A 26,841-nucleotide genomic window follows, 5' to 3' on the forward strand; every position below is an offset into this window, starting at 1 on the left:
TCCCAGATTTTATTCCACTTGAAGCTGTGATGTGCTTGCAGAGTACTGACTCTGTGCTAGTCCCTTTCTTTGGGACTGCAGAAGGAAATAAGACCAGCCTTGAGGATGACAGATCAATGCAAAAATAAGTTTGTTTCCTGATGTGTAGGAAAGAGAAGCCACCATGACAGCTGCAGGCATTTTGGATCTTGGAGTGCCAGTTTAGCAGAAATTAGGAATAAATCACCTCCTTTCTTGTTGGGACTGTACATAGTTTCCTGGCTTTAGGGGAGGGTGGGTACCAGTTCGGTTTTTTCAGAGGGGTACCAAGGTATGAAAATGTGACTGGATGTTTCACAAGTTCCTAAAAGCTACAGTTAATATTGAAGTTTGCAAGTTGCTAGTAAAGAAACTTGTTCTTGGCTGCTTTTTGTAAAATTATTTTTACTTTTATGAAAGACTGTTCTCTCTTGGGAATGCCATGTGGAAGTATAGCCCAGACCCTTTGCAGAACATGTGACAAAACTGTCACTCTGTTCAGTTTGAAAGCTGAAGTAGAAATGTAATGCAAAATATAACTAGGAAATCTTTCAACCAAAGTGCTCAGAGAGGAGGAGAACTTTGTGTAACAAACTATTTATAAGAAAGGGAAGGTATGCCTTCTGTTAAATCAACTAATGTAGGTATTGAAAATCTACTTTAACTCACCAGTCGCTAAAGCTGGTGGATTAAGCTTTTTGGAGGAAAACCTGGAAGTTATTGAAAAGCATTGCTGTAAAGCAGAATTCAACTTTCAAGAATTATTTCTTTATTCAAAACATTGAAGAACAAAGAAATTGTTAAGTTGCATGTAGTGTTGATATCAATATTCTAAAGTACCCTTTGACCTCCTCCAAAATATTCTAGGAAGTACAATTAACAGAAAGAAAAAAGGAATGTGAAATACAGGTGCTACTTTATGGTTGATGAGAATACAAAGGCATTCTATTATTATTATTATTGTTATTATTTTTAAGAAATCCAGAGTCTTCTATAAATCATGGTTCAGAGCCTCCCTTTAGGTAAAGAATTAAGTTTCATAGTCTGGCATGTAATGAAAATTGGAAGGGGTTTTCCTTGTCTTGATCTCTTCAAGTTAACCTGAGGGGTTCATCTCACTTTTATCTTCACTAACAAGATCTTTTCAAGTTTCTTTGAAAGTTTTAATGGGATCCGTTTTATTAGAGATAGTTAACTTTGTCATCTACATTTTTGTGGATGTCAACAGGATAATAATTTTTATCACAAAAACCCCCAAAGAGGTCAGGATATATCAGGGACTACGTATAATAGCCACCGATAAGAATTTTTGCCTGGCAGCTAATTTGCAATTGTTAAGAGTCTTAATGCTTGTGTTCTGAAGAACAGTGATCCTAATTCAAAATATCCCTAATGTTCAATTTTATAAAAAGCATTCTTAATAGAGTAGATGAAAGTCATGTTGCACAAAACAGTCTTAGCCTTGTTCCATAGACACAGCTTAAATGAAAGTGATTTTAGGAGTTTGCATTTTATTTAGACTCAGTGAAGTCATAGAAGCTTAGAAATAATTATTTATAATCACATACTGCATCTTTGTTTCTCACAGGGGCACAGCCTTTTTGTTTGAAGCCTGCTGTTCTTGAAGAATAACCAAACCTCATTGTGTCAGTTAACTTCTTTTTATAATAGCTTTTTTAATTGGTTTGGCTACTTTACTTCTCTTAAAAATACTGCTGGGCTGCAAACTGTGAAAGTGAAGTGTCTGGATGTCTTAAATGTAGCTTATCCTTTAATAAAAGTAGGAATTTACATTAAAGAAACTACAGCTTTCTTTGATATGTCTACTTTTGTTAGGAGGCTACTGAGATTTCTCTTTTAAAGTTACTTAGCTCACATTCTGACAGAGTATATGAGAGAATTTTTATTCTTTCCTGAACTTTGTTATAAATACAAATGCTTTGGCATTTGAAATCAGATGTTCAGAGTGAAGTAATTTACTGGAACATGCAAAATGAATACAGAGCAAGCCTATTATGTTCAAGTTTGTGTCTCAGTCTTTTACAGCTTTCGACATGTAAGCGTGAGAGTTACGCAATTTTACAGGAGAAACAATTAATTTGAAGTTCATTATTACAATAAAAGGGACCTCTCTGAGTCTTAATTTTTATCTTTCTTAAATCAAAGCAGCTTAACTGAAAGTTTGGCACAGAGGAAAATATTCTTTTCCATTGTAGAGGAGTTCATATATGTATTTGTTGATGCTGTTACTAATTTGTGCAGGGTGAATGTGTGTTGGTGTCCCCTTTTTTTTTACATAAATGTTATATTTCCTACATCAAAACTAAAAGCAACCTTTTAAAAAAGAAATTATTAATACCTAGGCATGTACAAAATCCTTGATTTCAGGAAGTCTTCTTTTAGATTAAACATTGTGTTTTCTGATGGGTGTGTCTGTGTCTGTAACGGATAGAAGTTTTGATATTTCCTTTTCCTGTTCTTCCAGAATTGCATTCAGATCCTTTAAGTTTCACATAATGGCTTAAGAAAATTTATGTGCTTAAGTTCAAGGATAGTTGGGAATATCTTTTTGTAGCAGTGCAAATTGCAAATATCAAAAATCCATCCATACCTGTGTTTTTTTTACTGGGGATGCATTAGAGGAAATGTTATATGATAAGAAATCTTTTTGACTGGAATATACAGTTCTCTGCAAAGTTAACACCATTTGAGATCCATCTCTTTTGCCTGCATTTTCAAAGGCGTATTCCCATAGAAAATACTGTGCTCTTCATGCTTTTGGGATTCAACTATGCAACACGCAGTCCAGTCAGGGAAGCCTAAGTTCCAGAAAGAAACAAGAGCTCATAGCTGAGCTCTAGACTTGTGCTAGTTCCCTCTAAATGGTGCCTTATGAAGCTTGAAGGTGTCATAATATTTGTGTGTGCCCTTCTCTGGTGCCATGGGCATCCTAAGGCCCAGAACTCACATTTTAAGCAAAAGGGTATCCAGGCTGGGTGTCTGATTCTTTCCCTGGCTTGCTTAGCTGCCCTGAATCATTTTTCTTCCTTTGGAAATGCTGTAACCATGTTTCCATGTGTTTGCCAGCTTTGGAGACAGTAGTACAATGTTTTTCTGGTAATCTTACTCTCTGCCGTGTGCAGAAGAGTCTGTCTGCTCTTCTGGGGCTGCAAATTATACCATACAAGAAAACCTGTCTTCCAGGTCTCCTTTGCAGTAGTTATTGTCGCTAAATGTTGTCTGTCTCCAGAACATTAGCTTTCTTCCTAGTAGCAGTAACCCTTAGCAGAAGTTTTACTGGTAGCAGAGTGCCTGTTACTGTAGTTCAGTGTGGGTCATGATAATTTCCTTTCTGATTTCTTTTCCCAAAAATACTTGAGTGTACTTCCTGTTGGAGATAAAATCATAACTTGTCTGAATAAATGTGGAGGCTGCTTGCCAAAGAGTGTGCTCATGATAAAGCAGCTGCTTCTTGCAGTTTTATTTCAATTTTTTTACTATTTGTTTGAAATAGAAGGCACAAAGCTGTGCAACTATTCAAGCTCACAATTGATAACAGCTTGAAAATTGTGCATAAAGTGATTCTTAGAATAGTTGCTGCTTTAGCATGTAATATAATAAAAGTAATTGTATGCACAGTAGGGTCATCAACATTTTTTAGCATGTAGATTATGAAGGTAGCTTTGCTCTGGTTAGTGAGTATTTCAAGGGCAGACTAAGCTAAAGCACTTCGGAAATTCTGCTCCTTTTTATGTAGTCAGTCAGTATCAGCTAATTCATTGACTGAAGTTGTACTTTCATTCTGTCAATTGAAAAGTAATGTGTGGTGGAATCCCAGAATCACAAAATTGTTAGGGTTGAAAGAGACCTCTGGAGATAATCTAGTCCAACCCCTTGCCAAGGCAGGAATGCCTTGGTTTTGGTAGGGTTTGGTTGGGAAGCTTTAGTCTGCATTTACAAATACACTTGGTTTCATGTGTGAAAGAATAGGGATCAAAGAAGCACCATACACCTGGGATAGAAGATGGGGAACTTTGAGTTTTCCCTTTAGCTTCAGGAGAAATTAATTTTACAATCTTGGATCAGCCCTCAAAAAGGCTCTGCATCCTACACAGACAAGTTCCGTCTTTGTTACTGAGCAATTTAAAATGCTAAAGGAGTGTATTGAGAGAAGTCTTCATCTTAAAGTTTTATGTGGTCTGTTACAAAATCTGTCCCAGGTCACAGTGTGTTTTGAAAATAGAACCTGAGACCCTTCAACAGCATGAGAACTTTCTTTGAAAGGACTGAGGGAAGAGAAGTTTTGATTGCTGTCACAGTCCCCATTGCTGCCGAAAGTTGAGCTACCATGTTTTCAGATTGGCGTGAATTTGAATGCCAAAATACTGTGCCTGGGAAGTGTGTTTTTGCAGTCCCACTAAGACAACGAAGCTGTCAGTAATGGAGATTGGGTAATCATTTGCTAGCTAACAGATGCTTTTTTTTCTTGTCATCTGGAAACAATGAAGTTGCTAATGACTGCTACCATTTGAGTGTCTGAAATCAACCAAGAATCTTCAACAAGGGAGCATCTACTTTGTAAACTCTTCCAAATACTTTTCTACCCACACCCATATGTCAGATTTAAGTTTTAGAGATCTAGTAGAGATTGCAGCATTTCCTGTTCTGTTCATTGAGTATTTTTCTTTTTGGGGAAGGTTCAAATCTTTCTATTTCTTCCCTTTTCCCCATTGTCCTCTAATCTTACCTAGTGTTACACCTTTTATTTTTCACTGAGTAGCATTAAATCTTGAAGGTGGGGGCTCAGAAAATAGTCAGTCGTATGCTTGCTCTTGCCACTGAAAGGCAAGATCATCTATCAGTAATAATTCCAGGAGCTGAGGTTTTGGTTATAGAACATCAGTTTCAGATAGCTGAGGTTTCAGCTAATTGCTGTTCCTAAGTAAGTCCAAAGAGAAAGTTTTCCTGGAATCAGTGCAAGTTTGGGGTTAGGTTTTCTTCACTTAGAGTTGGTTGTACTTAATTTGTGAAAATAGAGTTCATGTATGAGGTAGGACCAAATTCAAAACTTGGAATTGAATCTGTGTTTTGGTGTCTGGAATGATTACTGCTTAGTGGGTATAGACTGGTATTTAGACAAAGATTTTTGAAGATGTATTGCACACTTTTTGGAGGAGTAGCTTTTTTTTTTTTTTTTTCACTACCCAGTACTCATTTTGAAGTATTATTGGTTATTATAATCTGATTGTGATAATTGCACTTTATTACGGGTTTTAACCCTTTTCTGCCTAACTCCTAGGACATTGCATTGGCTAGCAAACAGTGGATGCCAGATAACTCAAGGTATAATAATCTCTGCTGACTGCTGCCAGGTGTGTCCAGAAGTAAGTTAAGTATTGAGTCTGTGGCATAACACTAGTGGTATTTGAGGGTTTTTCAATATCTTCACCTTTGATTTTTTTTTTGCACACTGGTATAATAGGCAAGGCAAAAATGGACAATTGAGATCAGAAGTAGAAAACATTTTTGTTTTGGCATTCTGTATAAAAAATGTTGTTTTTCAAAACTTTTTTCAATTTTCCACTGGCAAGAAGAACATTAACACACATCTTTCATTAAATGTGGGAGAGGTTTGATCCTGGCAATGTTCTACCAGAAGGGACTGACATTAACTTTGTGTAGTTTCTATTAAAGTGGTTGTTTAGTCAGGACCTCATTGTACTCAAAATGTCAAGATTGTGACATCTTCAAACATTAGCCAAAGTTGGGGGCTAGTTCTTCTGGGGAGTCTGCCTTAAGGCATTATAGTCTGTTACTACTATTTTTCTGGGGGGGTGGATAAGTATCATGGTTTTTTCAAAGGACAAAACTATTACAGACTGACTTCCTGCCACCACCCCACCCTCTCTCCCCACTTTGGACAGTGACAGTATATTACAAAGTGTTTATCAGAAAGCCTTCTTCCCATACTTTTCATCCTGGGGTGGGGTTATGGGGACATTGTGCATGTTCAAGGAGTGCTGAGAATGAGAAGTAGGCATTGATCTTTTCCCTGCAGTATATTAGTGTCAGCTGTTCTATCCATGAAGAAATAGCATGGCTTTCTCCCACTAGTACATATCTGTGTATTTGACTGAAATGAAATTAAACTTAGTTTCAGTTGTTTTTTTTTCCACCCCTCCAGCAAACATATTAATCCAGTATTTCAACTGAATGTGGTAATCCTTTGCAATTAGTATGAAACATTGTCTTCCTCTGATAAAGCTGGAATCTATCTCATGCTGCAGCTGTGTGCTCTTAGTCCTAGGTTCCATATGACATCTTCACAAAGTAGTTGGAGTTGGAAATTTTCTCTGGAGGTCATCTGGTCCAGCCCTCTGCTAAAGCAGGGTCTCCTAGAGCTGAGTGTCCATGATCATGCCCAGGCAGCTTTTCAGTATCTCCAAGTTGCAAGACTTTGTAGCCTCTAAAGATAACCTGTGCCACTGCTTGCTAATCCTCACTGGAGAAAAAAATGTTTGCTGATGTTAAGATGCAACATCTCATGTTCCAATCTGTGCCTGTTGCCTCCCATCCTGTCACTGGGCAGCACTGAAAAGAGCCTGGCTTTGTCCTCTTTGCGCCCTTCCTTCAGGAATTTATAGTCCTTATTAAGATCCCTCTGAGCTTTCTCTTTCCCAGGCAAAACAGTGTGGCTGTGTCTCTCTTCCTGATGAGCTTCAACACTGGCTGGACACAGTGCTGAGTAGAGCAGAAGGGTCACCTCCCCCAGCCTGCTGCCCATGCTTTTCCTAGTGCACCCAGGGTGCTGGTCACCTTCTTTGTGGTGAGGGTCCCTTGCTGGCTCATGTTTAACTTGGTGTCCACCAGGACCCCCTGGTCCCTGTCTGCAAAACTCCTTTTGTGCTGGGTCTGGCTGTCCCCCAGCACATACTCGTGCCTGGGGTTGTTCTCCCCAGGTGCAGGGGAGAACTTTTTGAACTTCTTGAAGTTCCTATCAGCTCATTTATCCTGTAAGCCTGTAAAGGTCCCAGTGGATGGAAACAAGACCCTCTGACGTACCAGCCACTCCTCCAGTTTGGATGACAGTTTGGTGTTATCTGCCAACATCTGGACAGGACAGGACTGGACCCAGTACTGACTCCTGGAGCACACTGCTGGTCCTTGGCCTCCAAGCAGCCACTGTGGCACTGATCACCCTCTGGGCCCTGCCATTCAGCCAGTTTTTTGTCTGCTCATCCAGCCCATACATTGACAGCTTGTCTGTGAGGATCTTATGGGAGACAGTGTCAAAGGGCTCACTGAAGTCCAAGGAGGTGACGTGCACCGTTCTCCCCTTTTCTGCCAGGCCAGTTATTTCATCATATAAGGTTATCAAGTTATTTAAGCATGACTTGTCTTTGCTGAATCTATACTGACTGCTCTTGATGACTTTCTTGTCTTTCATGTACTTGGAAACGGTTTCCAGGGTTACCTGGTCCATCAAAAAAAAAATAAATCTGCTCTTTAGAAAATTTTGAGCAGTCTTTACACATCTTTTGATTTTTGTTATTTCTTGTATAAATGTTATCTAATTTCATTAAATGTTTTCAAGGGGCTGTTCTTTAATTTCTTATTATTTTCATGTTCTCTTATCCTGCAGCTGAACTCACAGTTGGGAGTAACACATTTTAATTTCCTGCAGCTGTGAAAATCTGATGTTTTGTTATGAATGTGAGCTGTTGGTAGTGTTAAATTTTGATTTACTGAAATGTGTGTTTGTAGTACTGTATTATATGTTTCTTTCTTGAAATACCTTGTACGCTTGCCTCTCTTCTCCCACTAGGCAGGGAGGAAATAGCACAGGAATCCTGGATGATACTGGATGTCTGGGGGGGAGGGGAGTGTGCAGGCTTTGCAAATAAACATAGATTTGGCAGGACTGAAATGCACTCAGCAAAAAAGCCCTGCAAAGAGCCCTTGTGCAGTGAAGCCACTTGAGCTTGTCTGTGGTGTGTATTGAGACAGTACTTTTGTAGCCAGATATTAGTTAAAAAAGCAATTCTTTGAATTAGAAATGGAAAACTGATCTTACTATCCATAGTGGCATATAGGATGATAGTACAAGATTTTAAAGTGATATGACAAAAGCCAGTTGTAAACTATTATGGAGGTTGTTATGATTTGCTGCCAAAGACGGGACGTTTTAACTGGTCTTGTAGTCTGTATGCAGGGAGAGCTTCAGAGCAGAGTCAGGAGATCTGAAGCACTTAATGGTGTGTTTCAGTTTTCATGGTAACAGTCTGGCCAGAAGGCAATCACTGGGTGATTCTATAAAAGTGTGGAGACATCTGAGATTTACCTGCTAAAGCTTTCCAAAAAGGGCCACTGTTGAAAGCATTGCAATTCTTAGGAATTACTGAGTTAAAAATTCTTACGATATTCAACACATACCCTGTAATTCTGTACATTGGGGTGGAAGGGGCAGTTCTGTGTGTCATTCAGTGTCCTTTGTAGTCCAAATTTCTGTGGCTTACATGAAAATTAACTCATTTCTTCTGCTTTCTTTTAGAGACTTGCTTTCAGTCTTTTTATCTAACTTGATCTAAAGTGATTTATATCATGGTTATTCCTTGGGTGTAATGACTTTTTGAGCAAGAAGGAAAACATGTACATGGAAGCATGCAGTGTGTGAATTTAAGTGTGAAGTTCTTGAAAAAGTGTGTCAGTATGGTAGAGGCAAAATCTGCTTTATTTTCTATATTCTAGTATAGTTTAAAATATAATGGAATGCACTGACTTTAGTGTCTTGCATTTGTGGTGTGAAAATAAGCAAAATCTTTTACCTCACCATATTGTGGCTTAGAGGAGTAACCCCACCCTGCTGTGCCTCGCAGCTCAGTGATGCCCATCAGTGAATCGGAGCTGCAGCTGTAAGCAGCACTTTGGCAAATGAAGTATCCCCAGTGGGCTTCTTTTTCAGGTCTTCTCTGTGGGACTGGAAAGGAAGGGTAGGTGTATGGGTAGGGACTAGCTGTTTCTTTCACAGCTGGTCTGTAACTAAGCCTTTTGATCCCAGGCCTTAAAACAGCATGGTTCTCATCTTTGGTGTCCAGCTATTGTAATCTAGCTGATGCACGTTTAAATTTCAGTGACTGTGATTGTCTAGAGGTAAGCAGTCTTTACTCTCAGACCCTAGAAAATGGTATAAAATAACACTTGGGCTTTGTATGTGAAATGAGGCACAAGAGTATTTTTTGCCATTTGAGGTGCACACACACCTACAAGCAGATTCCAGTTCTGATTTTGCTGTTGTCTCAAAAGAGTTTTGTGGTGCTGATCAGCTTCTGAAAGGTGTAATTTTGCAAAGCATTTATTTGCTTGATACACTTACAGTGTGTTTACTTTTTAGGGTCAGAGTCTCAGGGAGTGTAAGCCCTTCTACAGACTGCATACATCTCTGAACTCCTTTTTGAATTTTTTATTCATTCTGTTTATGTGCGTGCATGCAGATGTATGATGTCTTCCTCCCTATCAGTGTCTTCTGTACTACAGCATCGTAGCTGGTTGAGGTTAGGCTCAGGAAGCTGTGTTGGTCATGTTTGAAATCCATGTTGCATACTGAAGTTTCCAGGTGGTTTGCAGCTGTAAGATAATTTCTACATGGTTCAAGAGAGTCCCCAGAGCTTGAGGTGTGACTTTTGTGTGGGAGGTGATTGTGTCTGCTTGGTGTTTCTGTTGCTGCAGTGAAAGACAAGACTGCAGAGTCAGCAGTGCTTACCAGTTGATTTCCTGCCCTAGCTGGGGATTTGGCTTACACCACAGCCAAAGCCAGCTTGTTTTTCTGATCAGTCACACGGTGCAGCCTTGGCATGGGAAAGGCACTTGAGTGCCAGTGGCCTCTTGAGTACCAAAAGCCACTGCTTGGCCACCCATCATGTTTGCCATGGTCTGTTTGGGCTACATGTTCACCACATTTCTGAAAGTCACAGTCACCATTTGTTGAATTTGGTATCCAGATTTGAATATAAGAAGCATTGAAGTACTGCAAAGCACTGTGCCTGTAACTTCGTTTCACTGGAAAAATAAAGCCAAACATGCTCACTGAGGGTCTTTGGGCTGAGCTGGTGTATTTTGTGATATCCTGTGGCTTGAAGGTGAGTACTGTAGTTTATGTAGCTCTGCTGACTGACTGATTTGGGATTCTTGTATTCCCTTAGGTACAACATTGATCCTGGCTTGTACTGTCCATTTTTCTCTCTTGGGGCATGCATGGAAGGTTTGAACTCTTTGTTCAGTCAGCTCCTAGGGATCTCTCTCTATGCTGAACAGACGAAGAGAGGAGAGATTTGGTCTGAAGATGTTCGAAAGTTGGTAAGTATTCATGTTCCTAGCATCTGAAACCAAAGGGAAGATAAACAAGACAGTGTGTTCCTGTTGAATCAAAAAAATTACTTGGATACCTATCAAAAACACAAACTACTTGTCTAATTTTAGTTGAAGTTAGACCTCAAGAGCTTTATCATCTCTTTAAGTGCCTTTTGGATGTTTGGTATTTTATGGCCTTTTAATAGCTCTGTGTCAAGGATGCCTGAATCAGAAACAGTTTCTGTTTGGAGATTATTGTTGCACCTTTCTGAATGGGCCCTGTTAGTTTTAGTTTCAATTTGCAGATGACCAGAGATGCCTAGAATGCTGGAGGTGTGTGTCCTAGCTGTCATGTGTCTGCCTCATTTTTTTAACTCTTTAAGTCATCTTTACTTTGAGATTGATTTTTACTTTTATTTTTTTGCCCTCTTTTTAGGGGAGAGTAGAAATGAAAACCTGGGCAGTAACTTACTAATCAGGTTTCCAAGTTCCTCTGTTATCTTCCTTCATTTATTAATTGCCAGATCTTCTCCACTGCTCTTCTATCCTCAGCCTCCAGCAATATCCTCCACTCTCCTTTATATACTGTGGGTCATTTTATAATTACTCCTTACTCTTTCTATTTTTATTTCTGTGGTAAATCAGCTTCTGTTTGTCATTTGTGGGCTTTTTTAACACAGAAAGTACTTGTAATACTTATCTGTGACTAGCTAGTTTTGAGTGAATGCAGAAATGTCTGTAGTTTGAGATACAAGATGTGAATTTTGTCCATATATTTATTTTCAATTAAGAACAGATTTTATATTAATTTATCCCAGTTTGTTTGTTATTTCTTCATTATAAGTCCTGGGATTTGAATATTATGTCTTCAATTTGCATGTTATCAGTGCTTTCACTATGGAAATGATACTCTTCTTTTCTTCAGGCTGTTGTTCATGAAACTGAAGGTTTGCTAGGGTACATCTATTGTGACTTCTTCCAGCGACCTGATAAACCACATCAGGTAACATTTATGATCTGACTTCAGCTTGGGTTTTGTATAAGTAATGACTGTAGCATTAGTGCTATTTGCATTCAATATACATTTGGTAAAACTTGCTTCATTTTAAAATAAATTTAAACAGGGAATGTCTGTAACTTCATACGTGGGTTTTAGAGCAAGCTTTCATTTAAAAAAAACACCCAATAGGCTGAACTCAGACTCTTTGTGGTGCAGAATAACAGGTGCTAGAAATGTTTAGAGAACTCTGTTTAGAGAAATGGTAGATATTTAAACGCTTGTTTTCTGGCCTACTGTTTACAAGTAGAAACAATCTGACATTTATACTTTCTAATCTTTACACTCAACTCATTTTTATTCTAAATTCTCTTTAAAACTGTAGATGGTTCTAACTGTTGTGACCCAGTCACTACCTAGTGCCGGTATATTTGCAATAGGATGCAGTACAGTAGACTCTTCACTCAGTAGAAGCATCTGCAAATTACCACCTTTAGTGAGGTGATGAGTGGACAAACCTTAAATTTACGTTAGTTTAATATATAACTCTTTTGCTAGTAATTCACAATATACTAGTAGTGGTGTGTGATATATTTTATAAAGAAGATACTGTTGGTGGTTGAGGAGAGAATTTAATCTGTGCATTATGGATTTGACAGATCGGTAAATTTCTTGTCACTAGTGATACCTGTTAGAAAATTTGAACGGTTTTGATAATTCTAATACATAAAGAAATAATTTTATTTTCTAAAAGCAACACAGTTTTTCCTTTATGGAGTAAAGTAATTTCTTTATGAATTTGAAGTACATGGTAAGGATGGAGAAACAGTGTTGTTCAGTAACTTATTAAAAATTACAAATTACAAATACTTGTGTAACTGAGTATATGTTCCGATTTGATTTAACAATTTAATTTAATCATTGTTTTAATATCACTGATATAATGACATTGGCTGTCCATGTTTACTTTTACCTTGAAAAGGACTGTCACTTTACAGTTCGAGGAGGCAGGCTAAAGGAAAATGGAGAGTACCAGCTACCTGTAGTTGTTCTTATGCTGAGCCTTCCCAATTCAGCAAGGGGTGCACCAACACTACTAAGTCCTGGCATGATGGAGAATCTGTTCCATGAAATGGGACATGCTATGCATTCCATGCTGGGAAGAACTCGGTACCAACATGTCACTGGTAAGGAAATTATAGTAGTGACTTTTTTGTTTTAGTCAAATGTTTAATTCCCAGAAGAAAGGTATAGATTAAAAAAAAAAATTAGAAATAGACAGAACAAAACAAAAGAATAAAAAAGTATGAACCAAAAATAGTTGTCATGTTAATAGTTCTATACCTTGATGATTTGAGAATACAGTATCAGATATGCAGATATTATGTAAAAACCAACCAAACAACATTTGAATATTCTTTTTCTAATAAGAATTTGGTGTTTGTATCTCTTCTTTATATACTGTTGATCTTTATTCTGTTGATGGTATCCACTGTTTCAAGTTTGTCTTATGTGGAGTTCATAATCATTGGAATAGCTGGAGGTTGGGAAGTAGATTGTACCTACTGTAAAACCATGTTGAATCCTGGGTTGGAAATTACTTAGGAAAATGAATGAAGGAAAATTAGTGAATTAGGTCTTGCGAAGAATAGTGAGGGTATTGGCTGGCAGGTCTCTGGCTTCTATAACCTTCTGCAGTTGTGACAAACAGGTCAAATACCCATGCTGGCTAAGGCTGCTTGGCATGCTACTTTTTTACCTGTGGACAGCTTGGTATATTCTTTTCCATAATACTGTGCAGGAACTCTCAAGTGCAGTAGACATTTACTTATTACAAACAAACAAACTATGAAACAGGTGAGAGTGTGAATCCCTTGTCTGAAGAGTTAGTTTTAAAATACGTTTTACCATTTTTATGCTAATGATACAAAGGGGTGTTAAGTTAATGTTTTATCAATAGATACCTTTGCACCCAGTGGCAAAATACTCTTTTTTTTAAGTTGTCCATTTAAAATTAAAGTTGACTGAACTATTTTATAAGTATGTCACTGCTGGACATTGTTAAAACAGATGAACAGTGCATAATTCCTTCAGTATAATCTCTGTGTAGTCTTTGGGACAGCTGAGGGCTCTCCCCCACTCCTTTCACTCATATAGCCTTGCTCATCTTGAGCTACAGGAATACTTACATGCCCAAAATAGCCGCTTTGGTGTGAGTTCTCCTCTTGTGCTGAATCATGTATTTCTGCATGTCAAACTCCTGAAGGGGCAGGAAGTGGCTAATTGTGAGGCTCAGATTTTCCAGGAGTCCCTGTGTATGGTTTCTGTTGCCTTAGCTCCAGGCAGTCCTGCATCCCAGAGGATTTTACTCCAGATCTAGCATTGCAAAAGCAGCATTGGAGGTTGGAGGTCAGTGGTGTTGTTTCTGTAGAGAATCCTTTTTTAATGGATTTGGAATGTGTAAAAATCAAAGGGCTCGTCCCAGGGATGTCTGTTAGGGGCTGTCTGCTCTCGTGGAACACAAGGGTGGTAAAGTATGGAAACAATATGACTACAGGCTATTGTGAGCACAAAAAAATTAGACATTCTAGTAGAGATGAGCTGAATTATTTGACATCTTTCCTGCTCTCTTGCCTTACTTTTCTTTAATTCTGAACTATACGGTGCAGATCATGCATTTTCAGAATGTAAGGAGAAATTTTGCTACTAAATGGATTTTTCAGCAGTGGTGCACAAACAGAATCACAGTTTTATGTGTCAATGCAGAAGTGCATATAGCTAATGTGTCTGTGAAAAGGTGCAGTGTGATTTGAAATTACATCAGAGCTGTATCTAACAGCAGTAAGTATTAGGATGGTAAAGGTACTGGTGAAACCTCATGCAGTGTTTGGGCATGTTCGTTTTTTGTGTCTAGTCTGAAGGTGAGTTCAAACTGCAGCAGGTACAGAGAACTGGAATTGATAGTTTCTTAGACTTTATCTTGCCTTTGGATAATGATGGCTCAGAGAGGATATAATTTCTCTCAATTTAGTAGGTAAAAACCAGTGTGATAAATGCTATTTCTATTAAGAGCAGTATCAGTCTGAATCACTGAATGTAAACAGATTATAAGTTAAGATTGAAAATTAGAGAAAGGTTTGTAGAGGTCAAAGGAGTGATTTTAAAAAACAGTCTTCAAATAATAGTAAAAGCAGACTGGGATTTAAGACTGATTCTGACTGTTGACGTTGTCTCTGGCAGACTGGGGTAGAGGTGATGACCCAGTTTGTCCACTACGAAAGCAACTTTTCCATTGCTAACTTTAAGATAGAAATTAGAAATTCAGCTTTGATTGGCAATGTTTTACGCTTTTTAGTAACTTCCATTGGGTAAGGTGCTGATAAAGATTAGAGTAAATAAGGTTTTTGGTAAAGTGCTTTTTGAAAATAGGAACAGCTGAGATATTACCTCATTGCACTTACATAGAACATGTCTTCAATCTGCAAGAGTGTTACTTGAATGAATGACTTGGTATCATAAAGTGAGGTTAATATAAAGCATAAGAAAGCTCAGCAAACAGATGGAAGCTAAAACTTGTAACTGTGAATGGGATTAAGGCAGAGTTTTATTTACATTGTAGTTTAATTTAGGTTTAGGACACTTAAATAGATTTGGTGTTTCATGTAGGGCCAGTTTGGCTACAGTCTGGTTTAGTTTAAAAAGGGTGTGATCCAGAGCTTTATAAGGTGCCTCACCCAGCTGTTCAAATATTTTGTTTTACTTTGTGATTTATAGTAAAATGTATAGGATTATAATGAAGCTTTTCTGGCAGTATGTACAATAATGGAAATAAAATATTGACTTAATAAATGAAAGAACATTAAAGTTCACCAAAAGTCCAAACTGAAAGTTGCAAAACCTTTTGGGAAGAGTTAACTATTTGTTAGTGAAAATAGCAGATGCTAATGTGTACAATTATTCTACCTCTAGGAACCAGATGTGCTACTGATTTTGCTGAAGTTCCCTCAATTCTGATGGAGTACTTTGCAAATGATTATCGAGTGGTTAACCAGTTTGCAAGGCATTATAAAACAGGACAGGTAGGGAAAAAATGTAAAATTTTGAAAATAGGAAAAAATGTATGTAGGAAAAGAATCATCTTTACATGTGTTATTATTTAATAATGTTTAAAGTAGAAATAAGAAATGGATAAAATTGTTTTAGTATTACAATTTCAGTTATTCAGAAAAGATGCTAATATTGTCATTGCAAAAAAATATAAATGTAATCTGTGGGAGAATACTAGGTTCTTATATCCTAGGTTCCAATTACATATTTAAAACTTCCAGCCTTTTTTTTCCTACAAGGTATAGTAGGTGAACAACTTCTGTGTGAATCAAGTTGTTTGGAATGATTTAATATAATTACAGGTAAGTTATGACAAAAATAGCATTTGTCATTTAACTCTCTAAAGTCTGTCTTAAAATAAAGCTCAGGTAGCGAATCATGGATGCAAATGGACATGATCTACAGTGTTTCAAAATTTCTGTTTTTAGCACAGTGAAGGGAAGTGAGTGAAATATTTTGTGATGAAAAATATACTGTTCTATTTAGGATTATATTAGGATTAATTAGATTCTGTCAGTCATGAATTTCTGCATTAAAACTCTGATGCCTTTCTTACATGAGGTTATTCTTTATCAGTCTATTGCAAGGATCTGCTTTCTGTGGGGTATTTGGAAAGCAGTGCTGTTTGGAACAAGGTGACTTTTGGTGGTCACTTTATGATAATACAAGATGATTTATATCTATACAGACATTTCAAAAATTCCTTCTAAGTTGTGTAGTGTTATATATCACTGGAGCTTTTTATCCAATACTAAGCATTCAGTGAATTTCACTATTATGGTGTAGAATTAATGTTTGCCTCCATTGAACAGTTAGGAAAATATGTTGTTTAACTTCTGTTTTAATAGATACTGTCTGAAAATTTTGCTCTTTAATTTTTCTCTTTTTTTTTTTCTTTTTTTTTTTTTTATTTGCAAGAGAGCAATCATTTCTGCTGCATTGATTGTACTAAGAAAGGTTTCTTTGAAACCTGGGAATTAAACTCAGTTCAGGAGTGTTGATCATTTGTCTACTTGTTGATCATTATCTACTTCCACACACAGAAATAGGACTTTCTAATGTTCTCTATAAAGTTCATGTAGTGTTTAAACAGCCTGGAGTTAATTTGATTGCATATGAGTTCAGAGAATGAGCTTCACTAAAACATCTGAAAGAAATTTGTAAACATTATTTATGGCTTTGTATTTTCAAAATGACTTGACAAATCTAAACCATGTTTCGTTTCAGTGCAAAAGCTAAGAACCAGACACTATGTCCCATTTGGCATTTTCATAAACTACTTCTGTTTATTGGTGGTGAAATCTTCCCCTTTCAGAGAGCAATTGAGAGAGGTTTGATGTAAAAATCCAGTCTTGAAGGGGGCAAGAATGGATTATGCTGGAAGATGAGAAGAAGAGCCTGAAACTGCTCTGTGGCTCTTGAGAGCATTACATTCCATCCTTTTAATTGTTTTTTTGGTTTTTTTTTTTAATGTTAGGATGCATTTTTAAGCCATTATCCAACATCTATAAATCTGCTTTTGCTTATGTTGGTTCATCTAAGCTGACTTTAAGAATCTGATATCAGATTTCTATGTTTGTCATTTAAATACAAATAGATTGAAGCAATCTTTTCTGTTGTGTATATGTTATGAAGTAGTTTGACTTGAAAATCCCATCTTTCTTATATTTTCAACTTCACAAAGATCTTTTTGGGGCTTAATTTCTCTGCTTGTTCCCTGATTAATTCTTTTGTTGTGCAAACAGGAAATTGGATTTTTTTTTTTTGTTTCTCCAGTTTTTGATTTATTTGGAAAAAAAAGAGTCCACTTTACCCCCTTTCCCAGGGGAAGTAAGGAAGGTGGACAAAAAGGGTAAAATGTGAAAATTGTGAAACCATTTTATCAGTATGTTGTTCTCTATGAGAACTTCCATTAATTTTCTTCTTATGAATTAAGAGACTGAGCTTTTCTATGCTAGAAGGCTGCTAGAAAGCTGTTTCCTGCACCAGCTACGCCAACGGGGCTCTGCTGGATGTTGGCAGAAGGTGGACTTACTCCTGACCTAGTTTGTGTTGGTGGCAATGCAGATAATTTGACAAAGCATCTTTCTTTTGGCGTTGCTACATCTACATTCTAGTTTTTGCATGTAAACTTCAGGTTTCTAATATTCCTACTAAACATAATTGCATCAGAAAAACTCGCCAGTGTAATCTCATCTTATATTAGCCATTGCTATAAAAGTTAGTTGTAGAAGGACTCATCTTTGAGAATCTGCACTTACAATCAGTGCTTATGCTTGTGGGAAGAGGAGGGGAAAGAGGTGTTTTGATTATTAAAACATGTGAACTGTTGAAAATTGCATTTCAGTAGCATTTCAGGAAAAGAAATTGGTGGGCAGACCTTCAAAGATGAGAGTTCATTTAGATGTAGATCATGAGGTTCTGGTCCAAACTATCTTGAAGTTTATTGAAAGCTTGTCTCTGCCTTCTGTCTCTTTTGAAAGGTTGTGCTGTTGAATGTTGAGGAGTGACAAAGCTTGCAAGCTCTTCTGTCAAAAGGAGCAGGTCTTTTGAAGTTAGTTGGAAAAGCTGGCCAGTAGAAATCCATTTGTTTCAAGAAAATAGCAAGCCTTGTTTTCCTTTCATCCAAAAGATGACTCAAACCAAAAAGTCCTTGAGATAAAATGAATAAATAGAGAGGACTGTAATAATTAGTTACTAAAGTTGGATTAGTCAGGTAAGCTCATGAAGTCAAGCCATACCAAAATGAGGGCATTACAGTACTTAAGCAGACAGTCTGGTGCATGGGTGCCATTCTCTGCCGCTGTGATTTTGTTTAATTCCATTTGTAAAGTGCAGAGATACATGGTAGTTCTGAGCTAAATAATTTGAAGCTTGTGTGTCTCTGGAGGCTCTCTTTAACAAAGGCCAGTGTTTCAGCTGTTCAAATTTGAACTGAGTTCATTTTTCACAGAGATGGAGTTACAAAGACAGTATTGTATTAGCATGATCACAAGAATAAGCCCACAGATAGTACAGTTGTATTGTGTTGCAATTACTACACAGTGGTAAGGAGTTAAGCATGCTTTGGATCACAGTGAATTCTTTTCTTTTAGCCACCATGAAAAACATGCTGAAAAATTCATTCCAAGATCTTAAAGTTACTTAATGGAGAAGGATAGAAGAGTGGACTCAAAGTAAAGAATGTAGTGTTTAAATTTTAAAAGTTGAATGGTTATTCAATGACATAGTTTTAGGCAAAGCTCTGTGAAGTCTTTCTTTTAGAAAGAAGATGACAGTCTCATTCTTGTTTTATCAGAGTTCATCTTTCAGAAGAAGTGAAGTAAGAATGCTGATACTTTTTTAAAATTAATTCAGCTGCTTATTAAGCAAATGTGTGAGATTGTAATGGAGCAAGGAGGAATAGTTTCTACTGCCTGAAACAGTACATGCTCCAGTTCAAGACCTCAGTGTATCTATGTGCATGACATTCACAGAAACATACCTAAGAGTGGAGTTGTGCTCTTTGAAAAACTCTCTGGAGTTCTGCTTCCCTGAAATGTTAAGATCCAAAAGGTGTTTTAAAATAAGTGACTTCTTTATCAATTTAAATTCTTTCAATTTAATCTAATTTCGGCAGTGTTTTTCTGGTGCTAAACTCTGCTTGGCTTGTGAATTATGATCACAACACAATCTTTGAGCCAGATTAGTAACACTGATAGATTTAAGAAAGACATAAATGTTTTTTTCCTCCTTTGCCTTTTTGTCAACAGGTGGTCATAAGAGTGACCTGTACTTTCTTCTTGATTTTACTTTTACTTTCTTCTTGATTCTTTTGATTTTCTGCCTTATTAAATTCTTTGGCTCTATACCCTGCTTGACCTAGCTAACTTTTGACTTGGCGAAGAGGTTGCAAACCTTAGCAAGTACTGCATAAAGCAGCTGTGCGGGCAGAGAATTTTTCTTATCTGTTTCAACTTTGAGATTCTAGAGTCAATTGATAAAATTTTCTTCACTTAGGTGCAACTTCTCTAAAGCTGGGTTTTTATTCTGTGGACATTGTTTGTCCACAGAATAATTGCAGAGAATCTAAACATATGGCTCTGCCATATCTGTAGACTTTCTTAGATTATTTCTTGAATGCTTCAACACACTATAAAAGCATAGGTATGATTTTAGAGTCAAGTTTGATACCTAGCATCTCTATAACATAGAGATGCTAGGTATTAAACTTGACTTTATACAAGTTCTACAACTTCTAGTACCTTTCTTAATATTTTAGCAAGAATGCAGTTATTTTAACCGTATTTCATTTGTTTGGTTAAAGAAGCTGCTAAGGAAAAAAAAAGGTTTGTTAGGAAAAACGTCTCCTGAAAAGTTTCAGCAAGTGTTGGAAGAAGTGTAAGGTCAAGCATTCGTAGACAGATGTTCCTAAAAATCTGGCATTGAAAAGTCTTTGGATGTATTTGCAGACATCTGGATGGAAAGTCAAAAGGTTTTTTTATAATGACTTGAAAAGTGTTTCTGACTTTTCAGTATGTGGTGGCATGGATAATTTTATAGCCACAGATGTGGAATAAATTTAACTTTGTTAAAAATTTCAAAGGGTAGATATTTACTGTTCAGTACAACTAAATATTTTTATGTGGGTTAGGGTAGAAGGTCTGATGCTGTCTCAGTTGAAGTTATGAAAACCCAGTATTATTAAGCTCAGTATTATGAGTTATATGATGTGGGAGGGCTTTAACTGCCCCAGTCTGTTCTTTATGTTTAAAAATAGTAATAATATCTTTAACGGGCATATAAGGGAATATGGAATCAGTTTATAGAAAAACAAAGAGATTTCACTTAGTGATTTCTCTATTGCTATGTGCATTAATGCTGATATCTTAATTGGCCATTTAATGCTTTGCTTGGCAAATATTTCCTTCCTCAATACAAAGCACTTCAAATGTGTTTTATTACCACCAGTTTTTTTTTTTTTTTGTATCTTCAGCCTCTTCTAGTAATTAGTTATTTAAACACAATTTACAAATATACAATAAGTCTAAATGTGGCCGTTTTTTTTTTTTTCCAAGCCACTACCAAAAAACATGGTGTCAAGACTATGTGAGTCCAAAAAGGTGTGTGCTGCAGCTGATATGCAACTCCAGGTATGTGTTTCACCTTCTAGTTTCTGCTCTCTATTCAGCACTTACAAAACATATTTTTGTTTATAATTTGACCAAATTTTTTATTTTCATGTAGATGTGTTATCTAAGTATATGAAAATTAATTAAAATAATTAATTTTTATATTAATTGTTATGTTTGTTTTTCTGAACATATTCTGTGTTGTCTGCTTAAACCTAAATGCTTATATCTATAGGAAAATATCATGAAAACCACAGCTTTTGAAAATGGTTGGATTATCAGAATCCCCAAATGTAGTTTAAGATCGAATTCTTGAGTAATGGAATTATTTAAGGACAACTTGAATTAGAGGAAGTATTGTGTACCTTGGATCATTAAAATACAGTAGGATTGAGAGATACAGGCTACCATAGTAAAATCAAACCAGCATGTCCATTTACTAGAATGTGATTTGAGCTACTTGTCTTCTGCATCTGCAGATGAAAGTGGCCACTTGTCACATCAAAATTGCTAGCTGAGCTGTAGGGATGTAAGACTTCTCTCTCACAGGGTTAGGAGAAGTAACTACATTCATAAACCTTTTTTTTCTGTGGGTAGGTGTGATTGATCAGTCATTTCTATAAACAATCAGTGATGCTGTTCTTTAAAGGAAGTAAAGGAAATCTGATTTCTACAGTATGTGGTATTTGGCCTTTTTCAGTCCTGCAACAGCAGTTCTCAAATGTGTCTCAAAGTAGCATTAGCATCCAGCCAAGTTTTTTTTACAATAAGCATTTGGCTGTGCTTAGTGTGCTACAAGTTTTTGCTGTTTGATTTTGTTTTCTTCTTTGTTTTGCCTTAAGCCCAAAGCATATAGTTTTTCCATCTACAATTAACCTGGTGTTCAGGTGAGGTAACTCTTCTGGTACCTTAGGGAAGGTTAGTTACTGAGATGTGGAAAGAAACAGATTTACAGATATTTGGTATTTCTTCCTTTGAGAAGTGGCCAAATTATCACCACCCTGTCTACAAACATGAGCTGGGCTGGTTAACTGAAGTTGATCTGAAAGAGAAACTTCAGCATTTGCAATTTTTTCTGTGCAATTACATAGAAAACTTTAAACTAATCAGAAGCCTGGAGCGTGAACCTGTAAGTTGTATACATGTTATTTACACTAATGTGAATGCCAGACTGAACACTGTTTTCAGTGTATACATGTATTTTTCATCATTGGTTAAACTTAACGGACTTTTGATTTGTGCTTTCCACTGCAGTGCTGGCTGTCAGTAGCCAGTGTTGGCTGGGCAGGTGCTACCTGTGGCTGTACCTCCATGACATGAAAAAATAATTGCACTCTCTCAACAGGTCTGATTTAAAAATGCACACTGCTGGCTTTGAACGATTCTCATAGAGATGTCTGATAATCCAGAACGAATGTGGGCAAGAATATAAATAATTAATACAGGAGGTTTTTATTGGAGAAAAAAAAATCTGGATTGAAATAAAATTTATACTGTGAATGCTTAATTGTGGACTTTTACTCATGGGGGCACAACACATGTACAGATCAGTAACCACCAAAGTGCTGATCAGGTCCTTTGACATGCACCCTTTCTTTTCTGGGTCTCTGTCCATAACAGCTATGTATCAGTCTGACAGATTTCTTTCAACTTTTTATATGTATTTGCTATAATCTTGTCAAGGTTTGAGACCAAGTTGGCATTGTGGATGCTAAATGGGCTCAGGTATCAAGCAATATAAATCACAAATATATTCACAAGTGACATGGCCTCCCTGTTCTGTGGTGTAGAAGAGATTATTCCAAAAGGAGAAGTCATTGCATCAGTTGCTTGTGGTGGGGCTGTGCAATGTCCCTGCTGTTGTTGACCCTCAGCTGCTCCTGGGGCCTCTTTAGAGTCTGTCTTGGAGTCATTCCACACCCTGTGGCTAAAGAACACCCACTTCTGGTGGGCTCAAGTTCCCGTGGGTGCCTAATGATTGACTGGTGCTGCCAGTGGTGCAGTAATTTAGCAGGCTGCTTGCCATCACATTTTTCTTGTGTAAATTAAGTTAAACTAGTTTCAATGCATGCCAAATGACCACAATGCCATACTGAATAATATTATTAATTTCCTACTTTCAGCACTGTATTCTTGGAGATGCCAGGTGTAAAACCTGCAGAAATGTGCACTCATTTCAAAGAGACAAATTGGCAAAGCTCCTCTGTTGAATAATTAAAAAAAATGTCCCAGAGAAGTTGACTACATGGCAAATACAAAGCTAATACATTCCATTTTAGAAGTGCATATTGTAAGTCATGCAAATTAAAAAGTATAATAATTAATTGAAGCAAAATATATTTTAATTTGCAGATGCCAAAATATATACATGCTGCTAGCTATATACTTAAAAATACTGGGAATGATGTTTCTAATACCATTCCTTCAGACTTTGCAAAGACTATGTTCTGTATTGATGACTAGATGCTATGTTAGCTATATTTGACCTTTAAAAGTAGAAAAATGCTGACAAATATTCCAGCAGTGTGGAAAACACCTGGAGGTTCTTCTTCTGTGGTCTGTTCAGAAAATAAGTCTATTGGCACATGAAAGTAAGAAATATTGCTGCTTTTTCATAACTATAATACCTCTGAATTTTCTTTTAGGTCGTGTAATCAGTTACTCAGAAGGAAAGATAGGAGAGCCATACATCTTCTCCTAAGGCTTTTGCCAGGCAGATTGAATCCCAGAGTCTTTCAGTCAGTAGTAACTTCACTGGAAAATGCCTAAGTGTGTGCATATTAATGCTATTAAGCAGACAAGGAGCTAGAAAGAACTGGAATCAAGTGAAACTAATAAATACCAATGTAAGTGCAAAATAGACAGACAGACAGTATGAAGATTAATGAGTATTTGATGACGTTTTTATGTTTTTACCTCTTTTCAGAAATGTTTTTTAATGAAATGAGAAATCATCTTCTATCTACTGCTTGATATTAAGTATTAGTTTGCTCCTCAGCAGTATAATCTAAAATCCTGTGGTCCTGGGATGTGTTTCCCTTTCCCATTTCAAAGGCCTGTGTAAACACACAGAACTGTGGTTTGTAGATGGAAATGCATGTGGGTATAAAGTTCATTCAAGTTTATTTTCAGGGATGGTTTTTTTAACCGTGCTGTCCAGGTGGCCTGGCTCATAGCTTTCTTCCCACACTGTATATGTGCCAGGATCAAGGGAGAGCTTATAGCTGGCTTCAGTGACTCATTTCCCTGTCACCACATTGTTCTTTAGGCAGAACATTTCACTGGCCTTTAGTTGACATTTCCCCACTTCCTAGCTGTGAGCTGAGCTTTTGCTCCTTGACCACAAACTACTTCACTCCAAATTTTACTTTAGAGAAGGTCCCCTGCAGTGCAGATGCAGCATCCCCATCTTGTGAAGGACACTGAAGAGCATCTGCAGACTGGTCCAAAAAATCATCTTCAGAGACGGGAGATAGAAAAAAGGATCAAGGCTGTGATGGAGCTTGAAGCTAAACTCTGTTGTCAGATGAAGTTTCTCATGTTTGATTTGGGTTTTGTAGAGAGGAGAGGAGAAGTTAGTGTGAAATGACTACTGCAGAGTTAAAAAGGTCTAAGGTGACAGGAGAAAGTGAGCTTTTTAGGACTATTACATGAGGTAATTTTCATGTCTATTCACGGTACTTACTGTGGGTCATACTCTCAGTCACCCTTACTGTCATAAACCTGTAGCTTTTGTTAAACTGTGTAAAAAAAAAAATGAATGGGATTCTAGTGACTAGGATTGCAAAGCCATTGTAAAGCCTCTGTCTCTTCTTAGCTAAATAAGAGTAAAAAAGTACTTTTGCAGTGTATTGTAGATTTCTCTTTATATTTTTAATCCGAACAGATGCTTACTGGCTACTCTGTAGATGGACAGTGTTGAGTGCTTACATGTCTTGTTCAGTTTTGCTACCTGAGCCATAAAACTTGCAATGCCATTACTGGGTGATTGTGCAAATTTAGTCTTACTGACCTCTCTTCTCATTAGCCATGGCTAATGAGGAGAAAGCAGGAAATCTAGGAGTAGCTCCTGCAAATCACAGTTTATTCACACCCCCCCCCCCCCCCCCCCCCCCCCCCCCCCCTCCGCTTAGAACTCTCAGTTTTTCTTAGAAAAAAAATCATTGTGCACACTTGTTATTTGCCAGGAGAGACTGTCAAAGGGTTTATCAGAATTCTGTATGTTAGTAGACAGCTTATTCAAATAGAAGGATTATACTCCTTTAGAAGCAGTAACAGTTTTGGTGAAACTGCATGTTGTATCCAGAACAAATAAAAGGATTCTGAATTCTGATAGATTATTAAAGAGTTCAGAATCATTTGTACTAACATTTCATAATAAAGAATCTTTTCAGAGGTTCAAGGGGTTGTGTTATTTAGGTAACATAAAATGTCCAAACAACTTTTTTTTCCATAAAATTCCATGGTTATAGTTCCTGGGACAGTGTGTTTATGTCATTGAGGATGGTATTGCACCCTGGGAGTGTGACTGGGCCTGAATCTCTAGCCAGATTATTTGCTTCATTCCATGCAAAAAAGCTTTTTGAGGCTCCTTATTGCCAAGTTTCCTATGAAGTGTGCTGACCACAGGATGATCTGACCTCTTCCCTTAAGCATCTGGATCCATCAAACTACTAAAAAATATCTTGTGTTGTAGAGCAGTGGGTGTCCTCTGTCTTCCTTGCACTTCCACAAAATAGGGAAATCTTCATACCAAAAGAAAAGACTGCAATCATTTCTTCTGTCCATGCGTGTTTTGTGTTTTTGTTACTGTTCCAGAGACTCTGCTTTGCTGTCTTTGCTTGGAAAGTCTTTTTAATGGTGCTGCTTTCCCACCCTCTCAACACCTCAGTTATTTGGTTGTGCACCTGTATTCTGCTGTAGTTCGCATGCATAAAAATTGCTTATGGAGCAGCTCTTACTTCTGGCAAAGTACCCTCCTGGTGCAGTGTGCTTTTAGCTAAGCTTGCACTTAAGGAATTCATTGCTCTGATGGTGGGAGCTAAAATAAAGGAAAGATCAGCCTTAGTACTACACTGTTTCAGGGCTCTAGCAGAAAGGCAGTAGTGTCCACAGCTCTGTGTAGTGGGCATGGTCCTTTTAGGTCAAAGGTTGGGCTTGATAATCTTGGAGGCCTTTTCCAACCTCATTGGTTCTGTAACATTCTTAACATAATTCTTACGTTCACTGCCTAAGCCATAACTTGCGCCTGCAGGGGTGAAGTGTTATCATGGCTACATGTACAGATCTTGAAATAGCTTATTTTGCAGTGTCCACTTAAGTAACTTTAAAATAAATAACTTAAAAATAGGAGTTTTTATTAAATCTATTTTAAAATACTTTTCTTGAAAAGTGGAATTGCTGGAGGGCCTTAGGGACAGATCTTAATTTATTTAAAAAGTGCAAACAATTTAATACTTCCAGTGTGCTAAATGACGTAAGCATGGATTTACAAAAGGTCATGATGGTGGTGATTGGTGTACTCCAAAAACCTGTTTTTCTCTTGTGTAACATTAGTATGTTATACTAATTATAGAAGATTTCCAAACCATATATATTTAAACTATTCCCTCTCTCGAGTCCGTCTCTCATGTTCTTTTCTTTGTGTCTTTTTTGGTTTTCATATGCCAGTAACGTGTGCCAAAGAAAAGTGTTTTCTCTCTTCAGGTTTTTTATGCTGTCTTGGACCAAATCTACCATGGTAAACACCCTCTAAATAAGTCAACCACAGAAATTTTGAAGGAAACACAGGAGAAAGTTTATGGACTGCCATACGTACCCAATACAGTGAGTAACAACAGAATAACTGTATAAGCTGCACCTTTTCTTTGGTAGCACAATAACACCCCTTCCTCTCTCTGACCCTTGCCCTGCACACTCATGTGTTTACTGCTCTATTGTTATATTGAAAGTTTTCTTTCTTTCACTCACTTTATCCAGAGAGTAGGGATGTTTTTGTATAAGTATAGTCTTTTAATGATGAAATTCATTACCTTGCCTTTATTTTCTTAGTAAAGAAGGCACTGGAAACAATATATTGGAAAGAAGGTTTATTTGAGCTTTTCAAGGGTGCTTATAAAAGGCAGCAAAACACTGTGCTGCACATTGGTGTGTGTATGCTGTCAGCATGAGAGAAAGTGTGAAGCAGGAAACGGAAGTGTGTTCTTCTCACCGCATTCCTGTGGCCTTTGTCATGTCATTTATGCTTTCATGTGTGATCTG

At 37.2% G+C, this 26,841-nt stretch overlaps 1 protein-coding gene across 1 annotated transcript in view; it reads left to right on the top strand.

The window, feature by feature from the left end:
• The window catches only part of LOC121364246 (mitochondrial intermediate peptidase), a 65,548-nt gene that overhangs the window by 17,270 nt on the left and 21,437 nt on the right, over positions 1–26,841 (top strand). The window contains exons 11-16 of the mRNA XM_041487381.1: positions 10,218–10,371; positions 11,291–11,368; positions 12,345–12,549; positions 15,332–15,441; positions 20,527–20,601; positions 26,287–26,406. Coding sequence (XP_041343315.1) covers positions 10,218–10,371; positions 11,291–11,368; positions 12,345–12,549; positions 15,332–15,441; positions 20,527–20,601; positions 26,287–26,406 — 742 coding nt within the window. The remainder of the gene's footprint in view (positions 1–10,217; positions 10,372–11,290; positions 11,369–12,344; positions 12,550–15,331; positions 15,442–20,526; positions 20,602–26,286; positions 26,407–26,841) is intronic.

The sequence above is a fragment of the Pyrgilauda ruficollis genome, unplaced genomic scaffold (genome assembly GCF_017590135.1).
Source record: "Pyrgilauda ruficollis isolate IOZ18807 unplaced genomic scaffold, ASM1759013v1 scaffold8, whole genome shotgun sequence".
In the NCBI taxonomy this organism is placed as follows: Eukaryota; Metazoa; Chordata; class Aves; order Passeriformes; family Passeridae; genus Pyrgilauda; species Pyrgilauda ruficollis.